Source organism: Aquarana catesbeiana, linkage group LG02, assembly GCF_042186555.1.
Source record: "Aquarana catesbeiana isolate 2022-GZ linkage group LG02, ASM4218655v1, whole genome shotgun sequence".
NCBI lineage: Eukaryota > Metazoa > Chordata > Amphibia > Anura > Ranidae > Aquarana > Aquarana catesbeiana.
Window position 1 is genome coordinate 809,587,428 of NC_133325.1, and position 17,973 is coordinate 809,605,400.

The following is a 17,973-nucleotide window of genomic DNA, read 5'->3' on the forward strand; positions in this document are numbered from 1 at the left end:
GACAAGCGGAGTCGGGGGGCTTGGTTGAAGGCGTGGAGGGGTTTCAAGCCTCCCTGACTGCCAGGAGTCTCTTTCCCGGGTGTGGCTGTCTGTCTCTTATCACCCTAGATTATTATTTTTTTGGATTCATTTTTGATAAATGGCTGCGTACATAGGTGATGGGTTGTGCCTCTTAGGCCCTCTCTGCTGCTTTATGTAAATAGTTTTCTAAAAATGTTTTGGTAGTGGATTATGTATATATTGTATATATTCTGAACAGGGATGTGTATTCCTTGGATTTCTGTTGAAGTTTTGTACTATGGTTTTGTTTTATACTTTTGTATAAAATTGGTTGCTTGATTCTTTTAATAAAAGATCAATAGTGCCCCATCATTGGTATCAGTGGGAGGAATAGTGTCCCATCATTGGGAGGAATAGTGCCCCATCATTGGTATCAGTGGGAGGAATAGTGTCCCATCATTGTTGTCAGTGGGAGGAATAGTGTCCCATCATTGGTGTCAGTGGGAGGAATAGTGCCCCATCATTTGTAATGAGTGGGAGGAATAGAGCCCTATCACTGGTGTCAGTTGGAGGAATAGTCAAATTTCTATTGAATCAACTGTTGTTCGAATTCTAGAATACCTCAGGGAGAGAAGTGAAAGCTTTTTGTAGCTGTTGTATGATGGTGTAAATGTTTTGTCTTTCTATAATGTGCATAGAAGGGGGTGAGAGATATTCTGCCATCTCTAGGTGTGACATGTGGTTTTCCTGTAGACTCGTCCCCTAGAAATGACCTAACCACAGAGTTTCATCTCTAGACATTCTCTATCTGTGTCATTTGCTGCATGAGAGCCCCATTCACCATGAGATCCCAGACTGCTCTCCTCCTGCTCTGTGTCCTCCTCCAAGCCTCTTCTGGTGAGTATAGACAAGTCTTATATACATTGTATACTTTTATTGATCTGGGCTGTATATCACAGCTGTAACCATAGAGAATATTCTATATAACTAATATGACAGAAGGTGCACACATACGTCGCCAAATTATTATTATTATACAGGATTTATATAGCGCCAACAGTTACATAGTTACATAGTTACACAGTTACATAGTAGGTGAGGTTGAAAAAAGACACAAGTCCATCAAGTCCAACCTATGTGTGTGATTATGTGTCAGTATTACCTTACATATCCCTGTATATTGCGGTCATTCAGGTGATTATCTAATAGTTTCTTGAAGCTATCAATGCTCCCCGCTGAGACCACCGCCTGTGGAAGGGAATTCCACATCCTTGCCGCTCTTACAGTAAAGAACCCTCTACGTAGTTTAAGGTTAAACCTCTTTTCTTCTAATTGTAATGAGTGGCCACGAGTCTAATTAAACTTTCTTCTGCGAAAAAGTTTTATCCCTATTGTTGGGTCACCAGTACAGTATTTGTAAATTGAAATCATATCCCCTCTCAAGCGTCTCTTCTCCAGAGAGAATAAGTTCAGTGCTCGCAACCTTTCCTCATAACTAATATCCTCCAGACCCTTTATTAGCTTTGTTGCCCTTCTTTGTACTCGCTCCATTTCCAGTACGTCCCTCCTGAGGACTGGTGCCCAGAACTGGACAGCATACTCCAGACCAGAGTCTTGTAGAGTGGGAGAATTATCGTTTTATCTCTGCATTTGATCCCCCTTTTTAATGCATGCCAATATTCTGTTTGCTTTATTAGCAGCAGCTTGGCATTGCATGCCATTGCTGAGCCTATCATCCACTAGGACCCCCAGGTCCTTTTCCATCCTAGCTTCCCCCAGAGGTTCTCCCCCCAGTGTATAGATTGCATTCATATTTTTGCCACCCAAATGCATTATTTTACATTTTTCTACATTGAACCTCATTTGCCATGTAGTCGCCCACCCCATTAATTTGTTCAGGTCTTTTTGCAAGATTTCCACATCCTGCGGAAATCATTTATGAACAAATTAAATAGGATTTGTCCCAGCACAGAACCCTGGGGAACCCCACTACCCACCCCTGACCATTCTGAGTACTCCCCATTTATCACCACCCTCTGAACACGCCCTTGTAGCCAGTTTTCAATCCATGTACTCACCCTATGGTCCATGCCAACGCACCTTATTTTGTACAGTAAACGTTTATGTGGAACTGTGTCAAATGCTTTTGCAAAATCCAGATACACCACGTCTACGGGCCTTCCTTTATCTAGATGGCAACTCACCTCCTCATAGAAGGTTAATAGATTGGTTTGGCAAGAACGATTCTTCATGAATCCATGCTGATTACTGCTAATGATATCATTCTTATTACTAAAATCTTGTATATAGTCCCTTATCATCCCCTCCAAGAGTTTACATACTATTGATGTTAGGCTAACTGGTCTGTAATTCCCAGGGATGTTTTTTGGGCCCTTTTTAAATATTGGTGCTACATTGGCTTTTCTCCAATCAGCTGGTACCATTCCAGTCAATAGACTGTCTGTAAAAATTAGGAACAATGGTCTGGCAATCACCTGACTGAGTTCCCTAAGTACCCTCGGATGCAAGCCATCTGGTCCCGGTGATTTATTAATGTTAAGTTTCTCAAGTCTAATTTTAATTCCGTCCTCTGTTAACCATGTAGATGCTTGCTGTGTTGTGTCATGAGGATAAACACTGCAGTTTTGGTTACTGAAGCCCCCCGATTCCCTCGTGAAGACTGAGGAGAAGAATAAATTCAATACCTTCGCCATCTCCCCATCCTTTGTAACCAGATGTCCTTCCTCATTCTTTATGGGGCCAATATGGTCTGTCCTCCCTTTTTTACTGTTTACATACTTAAAGAATTTCTTGGGATTTTTTTTGCTCTCCTCCGCTATGTGTCTTTCATGTTCTATCTTAGCCGTCCTAATTGCACCCTTACATTTCTTATTGCATTCTTTATAAAGTCTGAATGCTGAGGATGATCCCTCAACCTTGTATTTTTTGAAGGCCTTCTCCTTTGCTTTTACATTGGAGTTAAGCCATCCAGGATGTTTGTTCGCTCTTTTAAATTTATTACCCAATGGGATACATTGGCTAATGCCCTTATTTAATATGCTCTTAAAGCAAACCCATCTCTCCTCCGTATTCTATGTTCCTAATATTTTATCCCAATTTATGCCTTTTAGCAAGGTTTGTAGTTTAGGGAAGTTGGCTCTTTTGAAATTCAGTGTCTTTGTGTTCCCTTCATGTTTCCTATTTGTGTGATTTATACTGAAACTAATTGACCTGTGATCGCTGTTACCTAAATTGCCCCGTATTTCCACCTCTGTTATCAGGTCTGTATTGCAGTAATCAGTAGATCTAGTAATGTTTTATTTCTAGTTGGTGCGTCTACCATCTGACCTATAAAATTGTCCTGCGAGACATTAAGGAACTGGTGAGTCTTAAATGAATGCGCGGTTCCCTCCGCCCAGTCTATGTCTGGATAATTAAAGTTTGCGCAGCGCTTTACAACATGCGGCAGACAGTACACTTACAATACAAATCAATACAGGAGGGGTCAGAGGGCCCGGCTCGTTAGAGCTTACAATCTAGAAGGGAGGGTCAAGTGGAAACAAAAGGTAATAACTGTGGGGGATGAGCTGATGGAAAAAAAAATGAAAATACAGTTGTTAGGTTTGGGTAGGATAGGCTTCTCTGAAGATAAGGATTATGGATGAACAAGGTGGAGATCCACCCACCGTACCACCCTCCATGCATTAAAGGGGCACCCAGATTCCAAAGACCAGGTCCTAAGAAGAATGGGGCGTCCCCGTGGGTGCTGGGCAGCCACCGCAAGCACAGACCTCATTGTCCTGTTACAGTGAAACACAATGATTACATAATTTACAGAATAAAACAATACAATGCCTTAACGAATTTAATACCGGGCACTTTCGCCCCCCTCCTGCCCAGGCCAATTTTCAGCTTTCAGCGCTGTCACACTTTAAAGGACAATTACGCGGTCATGTAACACATAGTTGCCAACACTAATAAAAAATGTATAGGGACACTTTTTTGTCTGCAGGCGGAGTCTTGCTTTAATTAGGGGGTGGGGCATTCATTTGAAGGCGGGACGTATCGAGAAAAGGAAAAATGAAAAATGGGCGTAATTTAAGCGAGAATGGGCATGGTTTAAAGGGGGTGTGGTTAGAGTCTGAGATGAACAAGGGATGGAGAAAGAAAGAAAGAAAAGGGAAGAAAGAAAGAAAAGCAGGCCCAGATCCTACACCACAATAGAAATATGTGTATTCTAGAAAGTTTAACAATGAGCAGATAAAGATACTCCAAACACCTGGTGCTAGCGCTTCAATCATCCCGACACCATGGTTGTTATGGTGTCAGGATGATTGAAACGTATTATTTATATTATTACATTGTAATATAAAAATAAATCGTTTAACTCACCATAATGCAAAATCAGTGGAAGCCCTGAGGGTGTCACTTGTCACATCGCCTGCCACCAGAGGCCATCAGGTGTCCACAGCAGAGTCCCTCCTTACATCAGGTGTCCCCAGCAGAGTCCGTCCTTACATCAAGTGTCCCCAGGAGAGTCCATCCTTACATCAGGTGTCCCCAGCAGAGTCCCTCCTTACATCAGGTGTCCCCAGCAGAGTCCCTCCTTACATCAGGTGTCCCCAGCAGAGTCCCTACTTACATCAAGTGTCCCCAGCAGAGTCCCTACTTACATCAAGTGTCCCCAGCAGAGTCCCTACTTACATCAAGTGTTCCCAGCAGAGTCCCTACTTACATCAAGTGTCCCCAGCAGAGTCCCTACTTACATCAAGTGTCCCCAGCAGAGTCCCTACTTACATCAAGTGTCCCCAGCGGAGTCCCTCCTTACATCAGGTGTCACCCAGTGGAGTCCCTCCTTACATCAGGTGTCCCCAGCAGAGTCCCTCCTTACATTAGGTGTCCCCAGCAGAGTCCTCCTTACACCAGGTGTCCCCAGTTACCAGTGGCGTCACTAGGGATGGTGTCACCTGGTGCGAAAAAAACGGTGTCACCCCCCCACCCACTATAGTCCTACCTCAGTACAGACCCCCCTCCTGTAGTATAGATCCCCCTCATTAAGTGCAGACCCCCTGCCTCAGTACAGATCCCCCTCAGGATAAACAACCCCCTCCTCCATCAGTACAGACCCATCCGGACAAACCACCCCCCATCAGTACAGACCCCCCAGGACAACCCACCCCCATATGTACAGACCCCCCCAAGGACAACCAACCCCCCTATATGTACAGACAACCCACCCCCCATAACTACAGACCGCTCCAGGACAACCTACTCTCCCAGGACAGCCCACCCCCCTATATGTACAGACCCTCCCAGGACAACCCACCCCCTATATGTACAGACCCCCAGGACGACCAACCCACCCTATATATACAGATGCCCCCAGGACAACCAACCCCCTATATGTACAGACCCCCCAGGACAACCCACCCCCCCTTATGTATAGATAACCCACCCCCCCATATGTACAGACCTCCCAGGACAACCCACTCTCCCAGGACAGCCCACCCCCCTATATGTACAGACCCTCCCAGTACAACCCACCCCCCTATATGTACAGACCCCCTAGGATAACCCACCCCCTATATGTACAAACCCCCCCAGGACAACCAACCCCCCTATATGTACAGACAACCCACCCCCCTATAAGTACAGACCCCCAGGACAACCCACTCTCCCAGGACAGCCCACCCCCCTATATGTACAGACCCTCCAAGGACAACCCACCCCCTATTTGTACAGACCTCCCCAGGACAACCCACCCACCTATATGTACAGACACTCCCAGGACAACCCACCCCCCTATATGTACAGACGCCCCAGGACAACCCACCCCCCATATGTACAGACCCCCACAGGACAACCCCCCATATATACAGACCCTCCAAGGACAACCCACCCCCTATATGTACAGACCCCCACAGGACAACTTACGCCCCATATGTACACGCCCCCCCAGGACAACCCACCCCCCTATATGTACTAACTCCCTCCAGGACAACCCACCCCCCATATGTACAGACCCTCCCAAGACAACCTACCCCCTATATATACAGGTGCCCCCAGGACAACCTACCCCCCTATATGTACTGACCCCCCAGGACAACCCACCCCCCTATATGTACAGACAACCCACCCCCCATATGTACAGACCCCCCAGGACAACCCACTCTCCCAGGACAGCCCACCCCCTATATGTACATACCCCCCAGGACAACCCACCCCTTATATGTACAGACCATCCGAGGACAACCCACCCGACTATATGTACAGACACCCCCAGGACAACCCACCCCCCATATGTACAGACCCCCCCAGGACAACCCCCCCCATATGTACAGACAACCAACCCCCATAAGTACAGACCCCCCAGGACAACCCACTCTCCCAGGACAACCCACCCCCCTATATGTACAGACCCTCCCAGGACAACCCACCCCCTATATGTACAGACCCCCCAGGACAACCCACCCCCCTATATGTACAGACCCCCCAGGAAAACCCACCCCCTATATGTACAGATGCCCCAGGACAACCCACCCCCTATATGTACAGACCCCCCCAGGACAACCCACCCCCCGTATGTACAGACCCCTCAGGACAAACCCCCCATATGTACAAACCCCCCAGGACAACCCACCCCCCTATATGTACAGACCCCCCAGGACAACCCACCTCATATGTACAGACCCCCCAGGACAACTCACCCCCCTGTATGTACAGACCCCTCCAGGAGAAACCCCCCTATATGTGCAGACCTCCCAGGACAACACAACCCCATATGTGCAGCCCCCCCAGGACAACCCACCCCCGTATGTACAGACCCCCCAGGACAACCCATCCCCTGTATGTACAGACCCCCCAGGACAAACCACCCCCCATATGTACAGACCCCCACAGGACAAACCACCCCCCCATATGTACAGACCCCCCAAGACAACCCACCCCCCTATATGTACAGACCCCCAGGACAACCCACTCTCCCAGGACAGCCCACCCCCCTATATTTACAGACCCTCCCAGTACAACCCACCCCCCTATATGTACAGACCCCCCAGGACAACCCACCCCTATATGTACAGACCCTCCCAGGACAACCCACCCCCCATATGTACAGACCCCCCAGGACAACCAACCCCCCTATATGTACAGACAACCCACCCCCCCATAAGTACAGACCCCCCAGGACAACCCACTCTCCCAGGACAGCCCACCCCCCTATATGTACAGACCCTCCCAGGACAACCCACCCCCTATTTGTACAGACCTCCCCAGGACAACCCACCCACCTATATGTACAGACACTCCCAGGACAACCCACCCCCTATATGTACAGACGCCCCAGCTTAACCCACCCCTCCATATGTACAGACCCCCCAGGACAACCCACCCCCCATATGTACAGACCCCCCAGGACAACCCCCCCATATATACAGACCCACCAAGGACAACCTACCCCCTATATGTACAGACCCCCCAGGACAACTTACGCCCAGGGGCGGACTGACAACTCATGGGGACCCCGGGCAATAGGAGATCCTGGGGCCCCCTGTCCCCGCTCATGTGTTCCCACCCACACTCAAGCCACACCCACACAAATCCCCACCTACATTTTGCACTGCCCACACTACATGCGTTCGTCACAGAATTACATTAAAGAAAGTGCAACAACGGTACCTTTCCAAAATTAAAGTGATTGTAAAGGCTCGTTTTTTTTTTTTTTTAAATAACAAACATATCATACTTACCTTCACTGTGCAGCTCGTTTCGCACAAAGTGGCCCTGAACCTCGACATCTGGGGGTGGCTCTCGCGGCTCCTCCCCACATCAGATAACTCCCTAGGAGAAGCGCTCTCCCGGGGGGGGGGTTACCTTGCAGGTGGGCTCCCGTGTCCAGCATTTGCGTCTATAGACACATGTTTACATACATGTGCTCATTCTACATAAAGCTTTTCATATAGAGCATGTGCGGGGATCATGGGGGTGCTTTAAATTTTTTTTAAAATTATTTTTCTTAACTTTATATAATTTTCACTGACCACCAATGTAAGGAACATTCTTCTCACTGACCACCAATGTAAGGAACATTCTTCTCACTGATCACCAATGTAAGGAACATTCTTCTCACTGATCACCAATGTAAGGAACATTCTTCTCACTGACCACCAATGTAAGGAACATTCTTCTCACTGATCACCAATGTAAGGAACATTCTTCTCACTGATCACCAATGTAAGGAGCATTCTTCTCACTGATCACCAATGTAAGGAACATTCTTCTCACTGATCACCAATGTAAGGAACATTCTTCTCACTGATCACCAATGTAAGGAACATTCTTCTCACTGATCACCAATGTAAGGAACATTCTTCTCACTGATCACCAATGTAAGGAGCATTCTTCTCACTGATCACCAATGTAAGGAACATTCTTCTCACTGATCACCAATGTAAGGAGCATTCTTCTCACTGATCACCAATGTAAGGAACATTCTTCTCACTGATCACCAATGTAAGGAACATTCTTCTCACTGATCACCAATGTAAGGAACATTCTTCTCACTGATCACCAATGTAAGGAACATTCTTCCCACTGATCACCAATGTAAGGAACATTCTTCTCACTGATCACCAATGTAAGGAACATTCTTCTCACTGACCTCCAATGTAAGGAACATTCTTCTCACTGATCACCAATGTAAGGAACATTCTTCTCACTGATCACCAATGTAAGGAACATTCTTCTCACTGATCACCAATGTAAGGAACATTCTTCCCACTGATCACCAATGTAAGGAACATTCTTCTCACTGATCACCAATGTAAGGAACATTCTTCCCACTGACCTCCAATGTAAGGAACATTCTTCTCACTGATCACCAATGTAAGGAACATTCTTCTCATTGATCACCAATGTAAGGAACATTCTTCCCACTGATCACCAATGTAAGGAACATTCTTCCCACTGACCACCAATGTAAGAGACATTCTTCTCACTGACCACCAATGTAAGGAACATTCTTCTCACTGACCACCAATGTAAGGAACATTCTTCTCACTGATTACCAATGTAAGGAACATTCTTCCCACTGACCTCCAATGTAAGGAACATTCTTCTCACTGATCACCAATGTAAGGAACATTCTTCTCACTGATCACCAATGTAAGGAACATTCTTCTCACTGATCACCAATGTAAGGAACATTCTTCTCACTGATCACCAATGTAAGGAGCATTCTTCTCACTGATCACCAATGTAAGGAACATTCTTCTCACTGATCACCAATGTAAGGAACATTCTTCTCACTGATCACCAATGTAAGGAACATTCTTCCCACTGATCACCAATGTAAGGAACATTCTTCTCACTGATCACCAATGTAAGGAACATTCTTCCCACTGACCTCCAATGTAAGGAACATTCTTCTCACTGATCACCAATGTAAGGAACATTCTTCTCATTGATCACCAATGTAAGGAACATTCTTCCCACTGATCACCAATGTAAGGAACATTCTTCCCACTGACCACCAATGTAAGAGACATTCTTCTCACTGACCACCAATGTAAGGAACATTCTTCTCACTGACCACCAATGTAAGGAACATTCTTCTCACTGATTACCAATGTAAGGAACATTCTTCTCACTGACCTCCAATGTAAGGAACATTCTTCCCACTGACCTCCAATGTAAGGAACATTCTTCTCACTGATCACCAATGTAAGGAACATTCTTCTCACTGATCACCAATGTAAGGAACATTCTTCTCACTGATCACCAATGTAAGGAACATTCTTCCCACTGACCTCCAATGTAAGGAACATTCTTCTCACTGATCACCAATGTAAGGAACATTCTTCTCACTGACCACCAATGTAAGGAACATTCTTCTCACTGATCACCAATGTAAGGAACATTCTTCCCACTGACCACCAATGTAAGAGACATTCTTCTCACTGACCACCAATGTAATGAACATTCTTCTCACTGACCACCAATGTAAGGAACATTCTTCTCACTGACCACCAATGTAAGGAACATTCTTCTCACTGACCACCAATGTAAGGGACATTCTTCCCACTGATCACCAATGTAAGGAACATTCTTCTCACTGATCACCAATGTAAGGAACATTCTTCTCACTGATCACCAATGTAAGGAACATTCTTCTCACTGATCACCAATGTAAGGGACATTCTTCTCACTGACCTCCAATGTAAGTAACATTCTTCTCACTGACCACCAATGTAAGGAACATTCTTCTCACTGACCACCAATGTAAGGAACATTCTTCTCACTGACCTCCAATGTAAGGAACATTCTTCCCACTGACCACCAATGTAAGGAACATTCTTCTCAGTGACCACCAATGTAATGAACATTCTTCTCACTGACCACCAATGTAAGGAACATTCTTCTCACTGACCACCAATGTAAGGAACATTCTTCTCACTGACCACCAATGTAAGGAACATTCTTCCCACTGACCTCCAATGTAAGGAACATTCTTCTCAGTGACCACCAATGTAATGAACATTCTTCTCACTGACCACCAATGTAAGGAACATTCTTCTCACTGACCACCAATGTAAGGAACATTCTTCTCACTGACCACCAATGTATAGAAACATTCTTCCCACTGACCACCAATGTAAGGAACATTCTTCTCACTGACCACCAATGTAAGGAACATTCTTCCCACTGACCTCCAATGTAAGGAACATTCTTCTCACTGACCTCCAATGTAAGGAACATTCTTCTCACTGATCACCAATGTAAGGAACATTCTTCTCACTGATCACCAATGTAAGGAACATTCTTCTCACTGATCACCAATGTAAGGAACATTCTTCTCACTGATCACCAATGTAAGGAACATTCTTCTCACTGATCACCAATGTAAGGAACATTCTTCTCAATGATCACCAATGTAAGGAACATTCTTCTCAATGATCACCAATGTAAGGAACATTCTTCCCACTGATCACCAATGTAAGGAACATTCTTCCCAATTTTTCTTTATTAAAAGTCTTGCAATCAATAAGCATAAAATCACTATATATAATATACATAAATATATACATATTTACATAAATGAAAATAAATATAGCAAATCTGCTCTCAAACAAAAAATGACTTTACAGCAAAAACAAAACTCATCATGAACATGTCATTATTGGGGATAATCTCACTACAACTCACACCAATACACCAGACATCTAAACTGTGAGGTCAAGAAACAAACCCGCACCCATTATGCATGCAGCCCTTCTTCAAAAAGAAGATACTAACCAACAAAAGCTAAGGGAGTGAAAGAAACAGAAAAAGAAAAGAGCACCTCACCCAGAGATGGGCAGTTCACCAAAGGCAGGTCTGATATTCCTCCACGCCTTTTTCCAGACCGCCCGAGGCTCCCTGCCCCTCTCAAGACCCCGAATTTTCCCAACCTCACCCAGAATATCGTGCACCACCACCTCAACAGAGAGGACTTTTTTCCGCAGGGTAATCTGGCACCGTGCATTCCATGTGAAGTAACGGACAACTATACTAACTAAAAACAGTGTATCCAAATCAAAATCCCAGCAAGTCGGGAATGCCCCGTACACCCACTCCGCATAACTCATGCGATAGAAAAAGGGGATACCTAGATCCCTCCCCACCCTTTTATACACCTCTATGTTAAAGGGACACTGCAGCAAAAAGTGGTCCATAGACTCCACTTTACCAACACACTCCGCTCTAGGACAATCCCGATCATCCACAGGGCGATGCTTCAAGTTCCCTCTGACATAGAGCCTTCCATGGAAAGCGAGCCAGGCTTGATCCCTAAATTTCAAGGGGATTCTTTCTAAATTGATTAAACGCAACCCCTCCCTCATTACAGAGCCTGGGCAATCCCTTAAGGCCAGTGACACACTGAAAGCAGAGCTCAAAATCCTCTTCTCCAGAAGCTTCCTGGGGAGGGACTTGATATCCTCCACTGTCACCTGCCACTGCCGAAGTATTTTCAGACACGGGGCAACATAAGCCGGGAGCTTGCCATGTCGGACTCTCAGACTTTTCACTGGCCCGCCATCTTCCCAGCATCGCAGAAAAGGCCTAAAACAAGACTGAAAAATGCCCACCCATCCCGGCGGGTTCTCTGCTAGCATGTTACCAAGATTGTACTTTAAAAAGAGCAGAGAAAAGAAAACTATTGGGTTGACCATTCCTAGGCCACCCTCCCGCCTAGACAGGTAAGTTACATTGCGTTTGATCAGGTTCAGCCTACTTCCCCATAACAGTTGGAAAAAACAGCTGTACACCCTTGCATAGAGAGATGCTGGCAAGATACAGACGAAGCTGACATATAAAAAGATTGGGACCAGGTACGTTTTGATCAAGTCAACCCTCTCCCTCAAGGAAAGCTTCCATTTCTTCCAGCTTGCTACTTTGGCATTGGCACACACCAACCTGCTTTCCCAATTTCGATGACCATAGTCACTAGGACCAAATTTGATGCCCAACACTTTAATTTCCTGCTGGGGCTCTGGGAAGGCATCCGGAAGTTCGAAGCTTTCACCCTCCTCACCCATCCAGAAAACTTCACTCTTTTCATGGTTGACTTTAGAACCAGAAGCCTCCGTGTACTGCTCTATCATAGAGACCACCTCCTGCGCCTCCTCTGTCCCAGAGACAATAACAGACACATCATCGGCATAGGCCACGACCTTCAGAGGCGGCACACCAGCAATGCCCAAAAGGCACCCCGCACAAAGATCCACTCTCTAGCCTTCTTATGAAGGGGTCGATTGCGAATACATATAACAGGGGGCTCAGAGGACATCCCTGGCGCACACCAGAGCCAACCTCAAAAGGCCGTCCAACCCAACCATTAACCAGTGGGAAGCTCTCAGCCCCTCTATATAATGTCTTCAGCCAATCTATAAACCTCCCCTGCAGGCCGTATCTACCAAGTAGCAAATACAGGTACTCGTGATTGACTCTATCAAAAGCCTTCGCCTGATCCAATGCCAGCAAGTACTTTCTCCATCCAGCAGCCCTGCATCGTTCCAAAGCCTCCCGGACAGCTAAAACCGCTGAAAAGGTACTTCTACCTTGGACCAAGCAGTGCTGATGACTGGACAACAAATCGCCTGCTACTGACGACAAGCGCCAAAAAAGAATCTTCGCCAGGATCTTTCTATCAACATTAAGAAGACTGATGGGGCGCCAGTTCTCAATCATTGAGGAGTCTTTACCTTTTGACAGAAGAATCACAGCGGATTGCCTCATGGAGGGAGGGAGCGAACCCTCTTCTAGACAGCTGTTATAAACCTCTACTAAAAAGGGAGCCAGAATGGACTTAAAACACTTGTAGAATTCAGCTGTCAACCCATCTGGCCCAGGCGATTTTTTGGTAGCCAGCTTCTCTATAGCATGAACTACCTCATCCACTGAAATTGGTTCTGTCAAATCCATCAAAGGCAATGTACCATTTCCCAATCCTGGAGTAGAATCCAGAAAGCTTTCCATCCTGTCCCGACAAAGGTCCTTTCTTCCCAGAAGGTCTGCATAATATGATCTGAAGATCTCCAGGATCCCTGATCTGGACTTCACCAGGGAACCCGTACTATCCCTCAGGCCTATGACCGTCTTAACTGCTATGCCTTGCTTACAGTTCTGGTAAGGATCAGGCGAGTGATATTTTCCATAATCCCTCTCCAGAACCAAGGAGGCATGCCGGTCGTATTGACACTTCCTAAGAAGAAACTTCACCTCAGAGATCTCCCCTGGATCTCCTCTATACGAGACAAGACGATCAAGCTTCCTCCGCAAATGCTGGTAGGCAATGTACATACCAAGCTGCTTCTTCTTACTTATGGCCTTGAAAAGTCCTATTGTCCTTTGTTTCACAAGCTCCCACCACTCTGACTTACCGCTGCAAAAGTCCAGAATAGAAACCTGTGCCTGAAAAAAATCCTCAAAGGATTGTCTTACCTCTACATCTTCCAGGAGAACCGAATTCAGTTTCCAGGTACCCCTTCCCCTGGGTGGAGTGTCCGAGGCATTCAGAGTCACAGACAGCATACAGTGGTCAGAGAACTCCACCGCCCTCAACTCAGGAGCCGAGAAAGCAGAGTTCCCCTTTAAAAAAAACCTATCTATCCTACTCTGACTATTCCCTCTCTGAAATGTGAATCCCGTGCTGCCAGGGCAGTGCTTAATATGCACATCTACCAGGCCTGCTTGTCTCACCATATCTCTAAGAAAAACGCTATCGTAACCCAGCCTGTCTATGGAGCCTCTCCTGTCTTCAGGCCTAATTATGGTGTTAAAATCACCTCCAAAGACAACCTGCTGGGACGTAAAAAGGAAGGGCTTGATCTCTGTGAGGAGGCATTTCCTGCCCCATTTTGACTGCGGTCCATAGATATTGATCAGCCGCAGGTCCTGCCCCCTAACAGAGACGTCCAAGACCATGCATCTCCCCATTTCTACCTCAATTACCCGCCGGCATGTTACCATATCGGTTTTAAAAAGGACCGCAACTCTGCTGCAGGGCTCAGCCGCAAGAGACCAAAAGGAGGGACCGCATCTCCACTCCCTTTTTGCTAGATGGACATCAGCCAAAGTATTGAGCCAGGTCTCTTGCAAAAATAAAATCTCGGCATCAAACTCGCTGAGCAAAAATAAGGCAATATCACGAGCTCTTGCAGATTTAATGCTGGCGACATTAATGGTCGCCACCTTTATCGGAGTGGGAACTGCCATCAGGATGATTGGGGTAGTCGTTTCTTAACCTTTGCCACACTCTCATCACCAGAAACAGCTCTCTTCAGACTACGTGACTCCCCCTCATCCATGGATGATAAAGAGAAAGATATATCAGACATCTCATCACCCGACAAAACTGAAAAGGTATTACCAAGAGGAACCCCTCCTGGGTCCGACCCTGAGGAAGAAATGACCACTTTACTTGTCTTCCTCTTCTTCTTTTTCTTCCTCCTAAACTTCTCCCACCCCTCATCATCCGAATCCCCCTCAACAGAGGGTGAGACATGGGATATGGACACCCTTCTATCAGCCCCACCCCCATCCAGCACCCCCACATTCCCCTGATGATGTTTGTGCCGCTGAGGGACAGGGACTGGAGGCCGAGTGGGAAGATCCGCCAAACCTGCCCCCCCAGCAGCTTCTGCCAGTCTGGAGGATCTACGTACAGTAGGATTAGGGACCACCACATGGGGGACAGACTCAGGGACCACATCACTAGGGGAAACAGAATCTGGAACAACAGATGTAACAGACACAGGAGGGACAGACTCAGGGACCACATTACTAGGGGAAACAGAATCTGGAACAGATATAACAGAAACAGGAGGGGCAATAACAGTTTTAGCGGCCTCATCCTCCTTATCAAGTCTCTGCAACTCAGCCTCCAATCCTGGCAAGTTATGTAATGCCTCCGGGCACTGACTATAAGGATGACCCAGCTTTTGGCACAAATTGCACCGAATTTCAGTACAATCCTTAGCCAAATGGTCCAGATCCTGGCATAGTGAGCATTTCTTACGGGTACAGGTAGATGCAAAATGGCCTTTGTCTCCACATTTATTACAGACTTTAGGCTGACCCTGGTAAAAAATAGTCAGCCTATCCCTCCCCAGAAAAGCTGAACAGGGAAGGTGTTGAACTACATTTCCAAGCACCCCCAATTTTAGTGACACTGTCCAGGCCCCTGTCCATATCCCATGCTCATCCAGGACCTTCCGCAGTGGAGCGAGGACCTCACCATATCGGCGTAGCCATACTATCAAATCAGCCTCTGGTATGGATTCGTTACGCACCAAGATCGTCACCGACTTTATCAGAGGCTGCCTGGAAATCACCTTTGGCACCAAACCACTCCACTGCGGAAGGCCCTTACACCTACTATACCTCTCCCAAAATAAATCCAGACCCTCAGGCTTTACAAAGGACAAATCAAATTCATAACTCCCCACTGGGCAAATCAAAGCAAAGATATCTGATGCTTTAAACCCCATTTCCAGAACCAACTCAGCTACCCTCCCCCTTACTGGTGGGGTCCCCTCCCCCTCCCACTTCAATTGAACCACATTCCTCCTCCTGTACCCACCAACCATCCCACCACCAAGCCCCCCCAAATTGTGACCACTAAAATTCCCTCCACCCTCCTTGGTGCGACTCCCCAGAACAGACGCATAACTGCCCACATTTCTCCCAGCAGAAGAAACATTTGTGTGTTTTGAACCGTCTGTCACATTTCTAGCAGATATCGATTGTACAGATTTGGTCTGCACAATCAATGAGTCTTTCCTCTGCTGAGCAGGGAGAGCAATGTCATTTTTATTTTTCCCAGCAGTATTAACCCCTTCACCACCCCCCACCACATTCATAGTTTTATCATTACTGTCATTCTTAATACTTGCTGGTATATTCACAGTTCCTGTAGTCTTCCCAACAGTGTCAGTTCCCACTGCTGTGCTGGTGGAATCTTCAGCTGGCCTGTTCTCTTCCATCAGGACAGGACTTTCAGCAGGCTGGTCTGACACCTCCATGGCTTCCACTGCACATGGTGCAATGTGCTGATCCCCTCCCCCATCAGCATCAATCAGCTCTGCTGGAACACAGGGAGGCTCAGGTGAGGCAATCTCTTTGCTGGTGTCAGCCATACTGTGTGAAACACATGCAGCAAACTTGGTAGAGGAACTACTGGTCTCAGCAAATGCAGGAGTAGAAACATCAATGTTCAGGGTGTTTGGTGCAGGTCCATCTTCATTCCCTGGTTCATTTTTTTCCTCATCCTCAGGGATTTCTGAAGGATCATCAGAAATGGCAACCTTGTCTGCTCTCAGGGGTGACTCCATCTGCTGGATGAAGGTCAGGGTGCCATGCTCACTCTCAACCCCCTGGCTGGTTGCCGCTGGCGATTCCAAGGCCTTACATGGGGGGAGAGGTGCAGAGGCAGATGGACCCGGGTCATCCATAACCTGAGGCTGCTGATCCATGCGACTTACTGACGACTGGCTGGCAAATCTCTTCTCATTGTCGAACTTTTCTTTAAAAGCTCCACTTCTGGCTTTTAATTTCTCCAACAATAAAGTTTGCTGCTTTACTTTTTCCTCTAATTCCTGTAACTCAGGCTTCATGGCTGTGCGATTTCTACTCCAGGCCTGGAAGTATTTGGCTCTGAAGTTCTTATGTTCAGCTTTCAAAACTTGAAGTTTCTCTTCAGCCCTTCCAATTTCCCTAAAGCGATCAACAATCTTCTGTCTGAAGATACTCGCTTCCATACCAGGGCCTGGACCCACAGTCAGATCCTCCACCTCCTCCTCACTAGGCCCCGTGTCATCAGGGGGATCCCTCCCTGGGCCTCCCCCAGGATCAGGCATTGTTCCTGGGCCAAACTAGCAGGCAAGGCCCAGGCTTGAAAAAAAAGGCTGGTTCTCAGAGAGCTCCTTGGGTGTGTCCTCCTCCTCCTTCCCACTGACCACCAATGTAAGGAACATTCTTCTCACTGACCACTAATGTAAGGAACATTCTTCTCAGTGACCACCAATGTAAGGAACATTCTTCCCACTGACCTCCAATGTAAGGAACATTCTTCTCACTGACCTCCAATGTAAGGAACATTCTTCCCACTGACCACCAATGTAAGAGACATTCTTCTCACTGACCACCAATGTAAGGAACATTCTTCCCACTGACCACCAATGTAAGGGACATTCTTCTCACTGATCACCAATGTAAGGAACATTCTTCCCACTGACCACCAATGTAAGGGACATTCTTCTCACTGACCACCAATGTAAGGAACATTCTTCTCACTGACCACCAATGTAAGGAACATTCTTCTCACTGACCACCAATGTAAGGAACATTCTTCTCACTGACCACCAATGTAAGGAACATTCTTCTCACTGACCACCAATGTAAGGAACATTCTTCTCACTGATCACCAATGTAAGG

General features: G+C 46.6%; 1 protein-coding gene across 1 annotated transcript in view; it reads left to right on the forward strand.

Annotated features, from left to right (window-relative positions):
• Window positions 1-784: 784 nt before the first annotated feature.
• The window catches only part of LOC141127815 (T-cell surface antigen CD2-like), a 50,785-nt gene continuing 33,596 nt past the window's right edge, over window positions 785-17,973 (forward strand). Inside the window, exon 1 of the mRNA XM_073614617.1 lies at window positions 785-897. Within this exon, the coding sequence (XP_073470718.1) occupies window positions 825-897 (73 nt within the window). The 5' untranslated portion in view covers window positions 785-824. The remainder of the gene's footprint in view (window positions 898-17,973) is intronic.